Genomic DNA, 13,611 nt, shown 5'->3' on the forward strand with positions numbered 1-13,611 from the left:
AGGTTTTAGATAACATAGTTCAGTTCCGCTGTGGATGGAACATAAATTACTCAACGATAAGCCTAAAGATATTTTTCTTTATATATTTGATTCTGGCACACGAAAATGCATTTGATATTATGATACTAAATTCTTTTGGTACTATATTTCTCTTTCTTGCTTCTGCTATTTACACTTTTATTTGTGCTGTCCTTCCTTTCCTCTTGCTTTTCTACTATTTCTACTCTTTCTTTTAATAGGATCCCTAATCTATTAGAAAAGTCAGTTAAGCTGAACTTTATTGTAGGCAAAGTACAGAAGTTAAACACTGTAGAACAACTTTTTATCTGAAATACTGGAATTGTTGGGAGTTAAATTTGTCAGTTTTCAGGATAGTCTTTAATTATAAACATCAGTGTATCATTTGAATATGTCACAGTAATGGAGATTGACAGGCATGTGGTTGAATTCTGGGTTTGTTCATGTATTGATAATGTTTGTCCAGCAGTAGTCTAGCAATGAATATCTTGTCTTGATACGTAAAACTAACATTTCTTTTTTATTTAGAAGGTTTCAGGCTCCTTTAGAAACTTGTATTTTGATGGCTACATATAGCTTTTGTTTGTGATGCATTTCTGAAATATTTAGGCTTATTTGAAGATATAATATATTGGCAAGTGCTTCTCTGCTTGAGGAATTTTACTTCATTTGTGTTATTATAATAAAAGCTAATATGCCTCATGTATATGTACATGTGCTATATTTTTTTCATGTTAAATACCACTCAAAAATATTCTTATTTTACTATGCTTTTATCTTATCTCAATTTTTTTAAAGCACTGTTTGATAATTGTTTTATGTGGTGAAAAATTAATTTATTCAATGTAGAAAACCTTAATTGAATATTTGTAACCTGCCTTCCTTTTAGAAGCTATGCTTAAAAATGTTTAGAACAATATCAAATTTTATTTGACTTTCTTTTTAAAGTTTTTTGAAGAAAGTAAATTGAGGTATTTTTGCTCAGGTTCTCACCATTAGACTGATACCAAGATAAAAGCAGTAAATTCAATTTGCTTATTCAAAAATGGTAGAAATTCTTTATTCAGTATATGGTAAGTGTCATACAAATTAATGACTAATTTTCTCTAGGTCAGTTCTGTGACCTGCCACTTGTTTTTGTAAATAAAGTTTTTTGAACATAGCTACACTCATTCATTTACATATTTTCTATGGCTGCTTTGACAGTACAAGGGTATTTGAGTAGTTGCAATAGACAATAGAGCTTATACATCCTGCAAAGCCATATGGTCCCATATGGAAAAACTTTGCCAACTACTACAGATATAGGAGTTGTCATTATTTATTGGTTTTGTGGGAGTGGGGGCGTCAAGTGTTTAAGACCTTCTTTTCTCCGTATCCCACCTCTCTTCAGGGTTCTATATTCCCTGACCATTCAAGTAACTTTTTACCTAATGGAGTTTGATCCACATTCATTGTGAACATCATCTGTAGAATAAATTTTTTTGTTTCTAACCTGCTCTTACATACATTTGGTAATGAGGTAGCCATTTCTATTTATATTTGGTGATATGTGATACTTTTAGATAAATCCAAATAGTTTCAGCCATTTTTTATCTTCCCTTATCTCAATTCTAGGTACAAGACATCTGCTTCAGCCATGACTGTCGCTGGGTTGTGGTCAGTACTCTGCGGGGTACTTCCCACGTTTTCCCCATCAACCCTTATGGTGGCCAGCCTTGTGTTCGTACACATATGTCACCACGAGTAGTGAATCGCATGAGCCGTTTCCAGAAAAGTGCCGGACTGGAAGAGATTGAACAAGAACTGACATCTAAGCAAGGAGGTCGCTGTAGCCCTGTTCCAGGTCTATCAAGCAGCCCTTCTGGCTCACCTTTGCACGGTAAAACCAATTTTCTCTCTCTCCACTGCTCCTTTCAATCCCATTCCCCTTTGTTCCTAATTTTGCAGACCTGGGATAGTAAAAATTTTTATAATCTGTATATGTAAAGATAAGATCTTAGGCTCATATGAGATATTGTTATCTATTAAATCATTTAATAATTTGTAGCCAGTATAGTATTGGTGGTCTTTACTATGCTATTTTAACTCCATAACTTTTTCAATATATAAAGGATTTTTGATACTGTATTTATAGAATATAAAGTTTGAGACTGTATTTATAACTTCAGAGAACTGAACCTCCTTTCTATATATCTCTTCTAAAACATTGTCTTTAATGGGCCAGTACTATAGTTTATTAAGAAATATTTATTCATGGAAAGGAATAGTCATGAGTCATGTGTATTTTAGATAGAGCAGCATTTGCATTTCATTTTAAAATACATCTCTGTGGGATTTCTATCAGTATGTTACAGGGAAAGCAAAGGTGTATCTCAATAGTTTATCTTAGAGCAATACCCATCAATCCCAATCACTATCCCAATTAATAAATGGAGCATATCAGAATCCCCCTTTTGTTCACCTTCTCCATAACATTAAACCACAATTCTGACTTTTATGGTAATCACTTTGTTACTTTTTAAAAATAGTTGTACTCCTAAGGAAGTATCCTTAAACACTGTTGTTTCTATTTTATATAAATGGAATTATAGAGTATATAGAGTACGTGTATTTCAGTGTATTTGGCTGCTTTAACATGTGAGATTTATTCATGTTGTTACAGGTAGGTTTGGTTCATTTATTTACATTGCTCTGACTTAGTCCTTTGTACTTCTATTTATTTATCCTTTCTTCGACTGGTGATGTACATTTTTGTGGTTTTTGGTTTGGGATTAATATGTATATTAATTTTGAGGGGAAATTCTGGATCATAATGTATGTGAATCTTAATCTTGATAGATAACACCAGAGTGGTCATACCATTTCATTCCCACAAGAATGACAGAAAATGTTGACATTAGGTTACTCCTTTTTGTTGACATTAGATTACTCTTTTTTCTGGAGCATTGTAGATTCCCTTTGATGGATGACCATTTTAGGTTTTCCAGATTGGAGAATTTTATATAGAGAGATTATGGTAACTACAGAAAGTAATCTTTAGTTTTTTAATTGATCTGAGGTTCCCATAACATAAAATTTACCATTTAAATATGGCATTTAGTAGATTCACTATGTTGTGCAACCACTGTCTCTAGTTCCAAAACATTTTCCTCACTCCAAAAAGTAAATCACATATTCTTTAAGCAGGTGTTCCCCTATCTTGTTTCCCCCAATCCCCTAGTAACTACTGCTGTGTTTTTTATCTCTGTGGATTTATCTGTTCTATTTATTTTATATAAATACAGTGATATTATATGTAACCTTTTGTTTCTGGCTTCTTTCACTTAGTATAATGTTTTTGAGTTTCACCTATATTGTAGTATTATATGTCAGTACTTCATTCCTTTTTATGGCTGAATTTCATTGTGTAACACAATTCATCCATTTATGTACATTTGAGTTGTTTCTACCTTTTGGCTGTTGTGAATAGTGCTGTTATGAATATGTGTGTATAGGTATTTATTTGAATACTTATTTATAATTATTTTGGGTATGTACCTATCCTTATTTGTTTTAGCTTCTATACTGACCATATTATACATTCTTTTGTAATATCTGACCAATTCCAGATATATATGTTCTGCAGGAAGCTTTAAGGTAGACTAACAAAATATATAGGTAAATGGTATCCTGGGGAAAACTTCTGTAACTCAAAAAAGTAGGACCTCTATTTTTTCCTGAGATCATACTTTATGCTTTGGCTCTATTATTTTTTTTTCTCATCTTATATTTTTAAAGGGGATCTATTATTTTTTATAGGAATAGTTATTCGTCTTAACTAGTGACCAGTGATATTTAAGGTTGAAAGTTTTTAGAATCAGTCCTAGATGAAAACAGTCATTTAAAAAAATGTTTAGGTTTTTTAAAAAAGAGTTTCATTTGCAAGACATTTCAGACCTAATTAGTTATATTTTTTGGTGTGAAAATTTTTTTCTATATTTAGGTATGTAGTATAGATTCTTTGAGAACTTTTCTTTTTGTATTGAATATTTTTCTTAACATAAATTTCACCAAAATCTTTTTGCAGAGAGATTCAGTGTGCACATGGGACAGCTATGTCAATAAAAGGAACCACGGATGTATTAGTAGATAAAGTAAAAAGATTTTGTAATCCCTACATTTATACATTTTCACAGGATATTCTTTTGAGCTTCTTTGTCCTTCCTAGTCTTCCTTCATTATTAAGCAAATCTCATAACAGTTTCTGTAGTAGGCTTTGGAATCATGTATAGAAAAAATTAAGGTCATCCTTGCCATCATGCATCTTCTACTCCAAGAGAAAAGATAGATATTAAATGAACATGGATAAATATCTTGCAGTATATTTTTGTTGAAAGTTACAAAATACCAATCAATGAAGGATTTTGTCATTTGTAAAAGAACAGTGGTTAAACAGTAATACTAGATTTCTGAGTGAAAATATACTGTTTTCTCTCAGCTTTATTGCTTTCATAATTTTGCAGAACCCCCAGAGAGGAGAATCAACACTGTTTGATGATACTGCTGTTCTTAAGATTCAGGAATTTCAGGAGGCATTTTCCTCCTGATAACACATATTAAAATTTTATTCTCAGAATTTCACCCTATTGCTCTGTGTAGTTTTCTTCATTTTTGAAGCATAGACATTAGAGTGATGGTCATTTTTCTTCATGTTCTTTTTGTACCTTACATGTCATAACAAAATGGGCATTGTTGTTGGTTAGTTCTAAAAATGATGTATTTACACTTTGTGTGGGTAAACAGTATGATGCTGGTCATAAACAATGTAAACCATTGGACAGGGAGGGATTCATCTTGAAAATGAATCATGTTTTGGTGGTATTACCGTTGTTTGTCTGTGCTCTTTTTAGCAAACTAAAGGAAACTGTTAAATAACAGTTGATATAGGGGTATTTCCTTTTTACTCTTTGGAGCCAATCCAATTTAGTTTAGGATTATATTATCTATTTGCCATTTTTTAAAACTTTCCAAAGGATGTTTATTAATTTGAAATATATTCTTTATAAATATCTCTTTCATTTCCTATCTTGTTGCCCGAACATCCACTTAGTCTAGATGAAGAGTTATTATAATGCACGAACAAGATAGGAAACATTACATCTTTATATTCACTATTCTCAAACCAAAACTATTGAATGTAGAAAACACATGACAATAAGAGTAGCTGTGCTTGTGATGCTGTTACCAATAGAAATGCAGATCTTTTGAAATCACATTATATATGAAACATTTATATTGAAGAATCTTAAAATCTTGAATAGACTTCAAAATATTCTTTTTGTTCATCACTACTTTATATATGACTATATGATACTTGTTTTAATATGAATTACTACATTTATTATATTTTTAATATATTGATAACTATTTAAATATAATTTATTTCCTTTGTAATTACATGTATTTTATTCCATGCCTTTATAAGTATTGTTCTGAGAAGAGTCCACAGGCTTCCCCAGACTGTCCAAATAATCTATGATGCAAAAATAATTAAGAGTCCCTGATCATTGTTTCTTCTTCTGTTTCATTAACCTAACCTTTTTTTACTATCACACTGTTCTTTGTTAACCATAAATATTATCTGCCAATTTTCTGCTTAAAATCTTTGTGTTTAACCATACTCCTAGAATGTTAGTGGATGTCCCATCTTACTTCTAGCTTCTTATCCTACCACACCTAGATTTCTGTACCCTTTCTGGAATATGCCACAATTTTTGGCAACTTTTCTATTTACATACTTTTCTCTACTTGACAATAGTGTTACCCCTTTGAATGCCTACTATACTAGCTAAATTTTCACTTCTTAAGCCTTCTTTCGATGTATCATCTGTGTCAACGTTGGTATTGGTATCCTATACATACTTTTATCGTAATATAATACGGGCATTGTACACGTCTGTGTCTTCTGTTAGACTGACCTCCATGAAGACAAAGTCTTTCTTGTTTGTATTTGTATCTTGGCACTTTGCATAGTAGTTGGTAAAATGTACATTATAAGGCTTTAAACCAGAGTTTTGTTTTTTTATTAATTTAAGACAGGGTCTCCCTCTGTCACACAGGCTAGAGTGCAGTGGTTTGATGGTAGCTCACTGCAACACGAAACTCCTTTGCTCAGGTAATCTTCCTGCCTCCGCCTCTTAAGTAGCTGGTACTACAGGCATGTAACACCATGCCTGGCTAATTTTTTCTTTTTAATTTTATTTTTTGTAGAGACAAGGTCTCATTATTTTGCCCAGGCTGGCCTTGAACTCCTGGCCTCAAGGGATTCTCCTGCCTCAGCCTCCCAAAGTGCTGAGATTACAGGTGTGAGCCATTGTGCTTGGCCAAACCAGAGTTTTAAATCACCTTTAGAAGTTGTTCTAAGAAAAACCATTTAGATTTAAATCATTACTTGCCAGAATGAAGAACTTTTTATTCATGGTAATATCTTTTTTAAAAACTTGAACGTCTGTAAGACACATTCATTTGATCAACAACTATTAATCATTGCTCTGAGCTCTAGGAATAAAACAGTGAAAAAGAGAGAAAGATGTCCCTGTTCTCATGGAGCTATGGAGAAAAAATATAGGGAAAGAAGGATAATAGGGAATGCCTAGAGAAGATTGCAATTTGAACTTAGTGTGCTTCCTTTAGGCCTTACTGAGATGATGACATTTAAGCAAAGACTTAATGGAAGTAAGGGAAAAAGTCCTATGTAACAGCCAGTGTAAAATCCTGAGGTGGGATGTGCCTGAAAGTTTCAAGGAACAAGGAGGCCAGTGCCTTGCACAGTATGCCTCAGCCGCACTGGTACAGTCATCGGGATTTCTGGTATATTTTATATCAAGTATGAACGAAGAGATGAATCAGGGTGACTAGTAAGGTTTTTGCCCTGAACAGCTGGAAGGATGAATTACTGTCAACTGAAATGAAGAACTCTGTGGATAAAGCAGGTTTTGGGGTGGAGACAGGATCAGAAGTTTTGGACATGTTACGTTTAAGATGTCTCTTTGACCTCCTAGTGATGCTAAATAGATAGCTGGTTATATGAGTGTGAAGTCCAGTGGAAAACATTCATTTATATGGGGATAAATATTTGGAAGGCATCCATGATAGTTGAAACCAAAGTGAAATGAGATCATCCGGTGAGTGAATGAGTATAAAAAAGAGATGTCCTATGACTGAGCCCTGGAGCCCTCCAACATTGAGTAGCAGTGACTTAAGAAAGAAAACTGTACATGAGAAGTCCTAGAGACCAAGTGAAGAAAAATTTTTAAAGAGAAAAGGGAATAATTAATGTGTTTAATTCTACTTGTAGATCAATGAAGATAAGAGCTCAGAAGAAAGAACATCATTAAATTTAGTAACGTAGAAGATGTGTGACTTTGATATGGTCACTTTCCATGGAATGGTAGGGGCTCAGTCCAAGTTGATTTTAGTAAAAATGAGAAGAGAGAACAGTGTTGACAAGTCTTGCAGGGAGTATTGATGTAAGGGGAGCAGGAAAATGGGGAAAAGTTAGAGGGGAAAGAGGAGATTGCTTCTCTTTTCTCAGAGAAATGAGTAGTGTGGATGGATACAGCGATTGGAGCTTTAAGGAGAAAGGCAAATGTGGGAAATAGGCCTCTAGGAGACTAGGCCTTTCTTTCACCAGTTATTAAATTTTTGTTGAACAAATAATTCATCTCTTTCACTATTATTTATGCCCCAAGTATATTTAATTACATGCCTTTGCTTTCCAGCTTCAACACCATGTTCCTACAGCTGAATTACTTTCTCCTTATTTCTCAGGTACACATTAAACCCCATCTTTCAAGCCTAGCTTATGATGTGCTTTCTGCCTCTAAAAAAGTGTTGAACTTCATGTATTTACTCCTTCTATATACCCTTTATCTCTACTGATTACTTATCAGTTTCTACCCATTATTTCTGATGATTTGTATTACTAAGTTGCAGCTTGCTTGGTGAGGCAATTTGGAGGACCTGGAGTCAGACTCCTTTGGAGTAGAATTTATCTTCTATGACTTCTAACTCTGTAATCTTAGACACATTATTTATTCCATCTGTTCCTCAATTTTCTGTCTGTGAAATGGGGATCATAATATAACCAACTTTATAGATTAACTGATGATCAAATCTCTTTAACACTGTTAGGCACATAACAAATATTCAATAGAAGATTACTGTAGCTGCTGTCATTAGTATTATTGATACTGCTGTTAATGTGGGAGTATATAAGATTTATTCATTTTTCATATTTTTGGTGCAGTGCTTCTTATCCAGAAAACACAGTACATGAATAATTCACTGAATACCCAGTAAGTGATATATAATAATTGAGAAGTTATTCTGTTCAGGCTTTTTAAAATTTCAGAATATTAAGGGGGTTCAAATGTTTTTGTTGCACAGATACCTTTTATAATGAATGCTTAAGTCAGGGCTATTAGTGTGTGCACAGGCTTTTATAGCATTATTGGGCTCAGTATTGGTAAGTTGACTTGTGACATTGTTTCTGAAATGAGGGGAGTCACCAATACAAAACCAAAAGTGATGGTATTAGTATTTCATCATTTTAATGTGCTTTTGCTCATTGTAATTCTATATATCAGGAAATATAGTTTGATAAATTAACATACCTATTTTTGAGCCTTTGCTATTTCTTTATTTTGCAAATTAGTTTTCCGTTTTAGGTTCAAGAATATAGAGTTCACCATGTTACAGGACTTGTAAGGAATTTGTTTTGTTCCTGCTATTTCCATTGAGTTAACAAAGGGATCTTGGATTCACATTTGCAGTTCTCCAGAGTTCCTGGAAGTGTCTCCTTTCCCATTAACTCATTCATCCTTAGAAGAGGAGTCATCTTTGAGTCACAGGTTTTGGCATCTGAATTCCAGATTCTGCCTTTTCCAAATGCAAGTAGCTGGTGAAACTCTGAGCCCTTTAGAGGAGGCCTCTGATTTCTTGGACTTGTACCCTTTATGTTTCAGTAAAATGCTTTTCAAAAACTGGTGGTATCACTTTTCTTTTTAGCATCTGTGTGAGGCATTCATTTTACCACTCAGAGACTCTGTTTATAGCCTTCATTTGATGGTTTATTGTAATTTTTTACTTTTGTTGATCAGTAGTTTTCTTGATACAGACCACATCACAGTTGTAAATACAAAGCAATCACACATTTCAGTCTTACATAGTTTCACCTACTTAGGAGAATCAATAATAATGTGATGTTTCTTGACATCTCTTTCTGCTTCACTATTTACTTGTGGATTGGAGTTTGCGTGTGTATGTTTTAATTTTTGCCAAGAAAAATCAATCCTGTGCACTGTAGTCTGCTTTAAATTTTATGCCTCATGTGACATAGAGTATATAAAGGGTATATACATGTTAAATTGAGAAAAATCATCCTATGGGATATCCTAGTTTAGTACCTGGGTTTTTGCTGATTTAATGTATTTTATTGTTTTAGTTCAGATGTGGTTTTGTTTCTAATTTGTTGTTTTCAAATCTAAAGTTTTCCTAGTAAATTTGCTTTTCTCTAAATTCTTATTATCCTTTAAAAATGTTGCTATAATGTGCTAATTTTGACATATACTGCTTTCTCAGAGCAGATGAGTTTGTTAGGGATAGTGGATAGAAAAGAGTGACCTCCTAATACCATCCTGAAAACAAGATGCTTTCATTTAAGAATCATTAATGGAAGAAATTATCTATTAAATGAAGATAGTATAGTAGTTGTTTTTCAATAGATTTTATTTTTAGAACAGTTTTAGGTTCCCAGAAAAATTAAGAGGAAGGTATAGATAGCATAGTTTTTGAGGAAAATGCCTGTGGGGTATCTTAAGAAACCCAGATATTATATTTCCTCTGAATTATACTTTAAAATTTAGTGTTATAAAAACTAGCTTAAACATTTTCTTAAACGTAATTAAACTCTATTCAGATTTTTTTGTGTATTTTGTTTTGGATATGCCACATTTTTTCTTCATAAGTTTGCCTTTAAATAAATGCCAGATAAGGTAGTTAGCCCTTGAAACTAACCAAGAATTTTTTTTTTTTTTTACTGTTCATGAAATATTTTTACTTTTCTATGTATTTTTTACATTGGCAAATCATAAATGCCAGGTTTCAAAGTAATTTTATTTTTAAATGGTTAATGAGATACGCCTCTAGAGGGCAATATTTTCTCAACTTTTCTATAATTTTAATCAAGGCAACCCTGGCATGAACCTGGGGTACTATGGATATTAATGTCTTATCAGTTCTTATAATAACATCTTTTCCTTTTTATTATGTTTTCTATGATTTATTCCTCAAGGTTGTCTTAGAGAATTGGACTTTGGAAATATATTACCATTAATTAATATCCTTTTTGAATACTACATCCAGATATACACTTCCTATGAATGAATTCTAATAATAGTTGAATAGACTCAAATTTTTCAGTTATATCATTTGAATAAGTCAGATCAGTATGTTCAAAAAATTTCTTCTTTGATTCTCTGTGTATTTCTATTCAAGAACTTGTTATTTGTGTACTTTTTGACACCAGAGTAATTAAACTCCAGTATTCAGGCATTATTGGAGCTAATCTCTTCTTTTCTTTTTATTAATGGCATTTGAACATTTTTTGTTTACCTTTTTAATTTTTATTGAAGAAGTATATGGTCATAAATACCATAATTTTATAATCAAAAAAGATACTCTGTTGCCCCATCCTCCCCACTCTCAGATGTCATTCCCTCAAGGCCTCTTTTTTCAACTCTTCAGTTTCTTCTGTTTTCTTTTTGCCCCTTTCTGGAAATCCTGTTAGTTGAATAAGGTATCTCCTATGTTGAGTCTCTAACTTTCTTGTCCATTTCTCTCTCTTCTTCTTCTTCTTCTTTTTTTTTTTTTTTACCTTATGAGAATATCCCAAACTTTGTCTTCTAGTCTTCTTGCATGCTTATTTCTGCAACATGTTTTCAATATGCTTTTCTTTGGATGTTTCTTTTATCACATCCTCTTGTTATTTTATGCATGTAATATTTATCTCTTTGAGTGTTATAATTTTTGAAGCTTTTTTTCCTCCTTTTATTAGCTCTATTTTTTCTGAGTTCCTTTTTAAATTTTTTTGTTTTCATCTTTATCTTTCATGTTAGAGCAGCAGTTTTCAACCCTGACTATACCTTATACTTAGCTGGATAGTTTTGAGAAATACTGATGCCTAGACCCCATCAGATTGATTAAACCAAAATACTGACCTCAATGTCTGGGAATCCAGGTGTTGATTGTTGGCTGATCGTTTTCTAATTTTATTATTAATGCATTTTAATTTCCTTATTTCATTTTTATTCATCAAATCAATACTAAAGGACTGATTGGAAGCTTTTTGAAGGTGGCAAGGGCATATCAGCTTATAGGGCCCAATGGGCCATCAGGTAGGAATGGCCATTTTATTAAGGCCTCCAATAGTCACTATTCATAGGTCTTTTCACTTACAGTTTTCAGTTTTCTCATAAAGGAATCCTTCTATCCTCTCTTCAGGTTGAGGTTGGGGTAATGAAGACTTTCAGACAATAACCTTAGAGGTTAGTTTTTAGGGAGTTGAAGGAGTTACGTTTTTTAGTCTAGAATTATAAAAAGAGGATTTGGAGAATCTATTTGCATGTAACCATTGCCTTTTCTAGTGAAGAGAGCAGTTAAATAAGAGATTCTGATCTGGTTCCATTGAAATAGAAATATTTATATGGAAATCAGGAGATGGAATTTTTAGTTGCTAAAGTGAATAAATGTAAAAATGACCTTTCTAGATGAAGAAGTGTTAAATGGGTGGAATAACTAATTTCTGAAAAAGGACTGAATGTTCATTTATTTATATAGTTATCAAGGCCGGGCTTGGTGGCTCACGCCTGCAATCCTAGCACTCTGGGAGGCCGAGGCAGGTGGATTGCTCGAGGTTAGGAGTTTGAGACCAGCCTGAACAAGAGTGAGACCCCGTCTCTACTAAAAATAAAAAGAAATTATCTGGCCAACTAAAAATATATATAGAAAAAATTAGCCGGGCATGGTGGCCGTGCCTGTAGTCCCAGCTACTCGGATGGCTGAGGCAGGAGGATTGTTTGAGCCCAGGAGTTTGAGGTTGCTGTGAGCTATGATGATGCCACAGCACTCTAGCCAGGGCCACAGAGTGAGACTCTGCCTCAAAAAAAGAAAAAGTTAAATACATACTTATCAAAAGGAAGACCGGAAATATTTTTTCAAAATTTGGTTTTGACAAAAATTGGAGAGGGAGAAAAGAATGGGTAGGCTTCTTAGGGGGAATAACCAGTGTCTGAATGATTGACCCAAATGGACAGATTTAGAAATTATCAGATTTAAGAGTAGCAGACATGAACTGTGCCGAGGTTAAAATCTGAGAGCAGAAACTAGAAATCTGGTGGTTGATAGCTGTAAACTACAGAATGGTGAGGAGTTTAGGGTCAGGACTGTGCCAGGGTTATGCACACTGAGAAAGAGAAATTACAATGGTTCTTACCATAATAGGGTAAATGGTATTTTGCATTTGGAGGAGGATGAGAAAAGGAAAAGGATTTAAGGTTCAATGAAAGAGTTATTAACATTGCATGATGTGTTTTTGCAGGTGAGAATATTGAAGGTAGAATGAGGTACAGGAGGGAAATTACTATTTCAGAATAGACCAAGTGGAATTAACGTGGGCATTGTTGTTGGCAGATTCAGAAGAGATGGGGCATTCCATTTTCAGTGTTAAGAACCATCCCTACTAGGGAATGCTTAATTAATGTTCAATAATATTTCATTCTAGTCTAGTTTTGGAGTGGATTGAAATGTGTCCACATTTGATAATAGATGAGGGAAAATATAACATGACAGTACTGACTAATCAATGTAGTTTTCTGGCAGTGATCTAGCTGATTAAGAAAAACTGTGCTACAGCAGAGAATTATAGGGAAAGAAGAGTAATTATTTGTCAGGTGCAGTGTGCCCAGGATGGTCATGGTATCACTCTTCTTTGTGGTTCTTGTAAGGATTTTCTATAAAAGGAGTCTTTATGTATGTGGGTGTATTCATAGATAAGCTTTTGGAAAATTAAATTTAGAAAACAAAGGCTTGAACTATTTATTAATATTGATACGGTGTGCTAAGTTTGATTTTTTTCTTTCTTTTTTTGATAAACAGTTCTCTTTTAACAAGTTGTTGATAATTTAGGCCGCTAAATTGAGTATTGGTTTCCTGTTTTCTTCTTGAATAAAATATGTAAGCATGTTTTGATAGAAAGATATTTCAATGTTTTAAAGCTGGAAATAAAATATATGTGAATATAATAGGCTTTATCTTCCGTGTTGTCAAAAATGCTGATTTGGCCCTTTTGCACTGTACTCCCATCTCTGTATGGTTGTTAAAATCTGTTGCTCTTTCCCATCTGAAGGAAATGCATCTTTGACACTTCTCATGACCTGAGTCATGATGCTGAAATAGAGCCAGAAAATATCCTTAACAGTCATGGGTAAAAAGAAGGAAGGCTTCCGTGGGGGGTAGCAGAGTGTGAGAGGGAGGGATAATAGGGGATTGGTG

The 13,611-nt window shown here is 33.4% G+C and overlaps 1 protein-coding gene across 14 annotated transcripts in view; it reads left to right on the forward strand.

The window, feature by feature from the left end:
* Window positions 1-13,611, forward strand: part of BCAS3 (BCAS3 microtubule associated cell migration factor) — a 553,048-nt gene that overhangs the window by 204,460 nt on the left and 334,977 nt on the right. For all 14 annotated transcript variants that reach the window (XR_006728831.1, XR_006728832.1, XR_006728830.1 and 11 more), the window contains exon 15: window positions 1,636-1,900. Coding sequence is in view for 11 of the 14 variants with exons in the window: in XM_045525584.1 (XP_045381540.1) it covers window positions 1,636-1,900 (265 nt within the window). In the remaining 3 variants the exon portion in view is untranslated. The remainder of the gene's footprint in view (window positions 1-1,635; window positions 1,901-13,611) is intronic.

The sequence above is a fragment of the Lemur catta genome, chromosome 15, assembly GCF_020740605.2.
Source record: "Lemur catta isolate mLemCat1 chromosome 15, mLemCat1.pri, whole genome shotgun sequence".
NCBI classification, from domain to species: Eukaryota; Metazoa; Chordata; class Mammalia; order Primates; family Lemuridae; genus Lemur; species Lemur catta.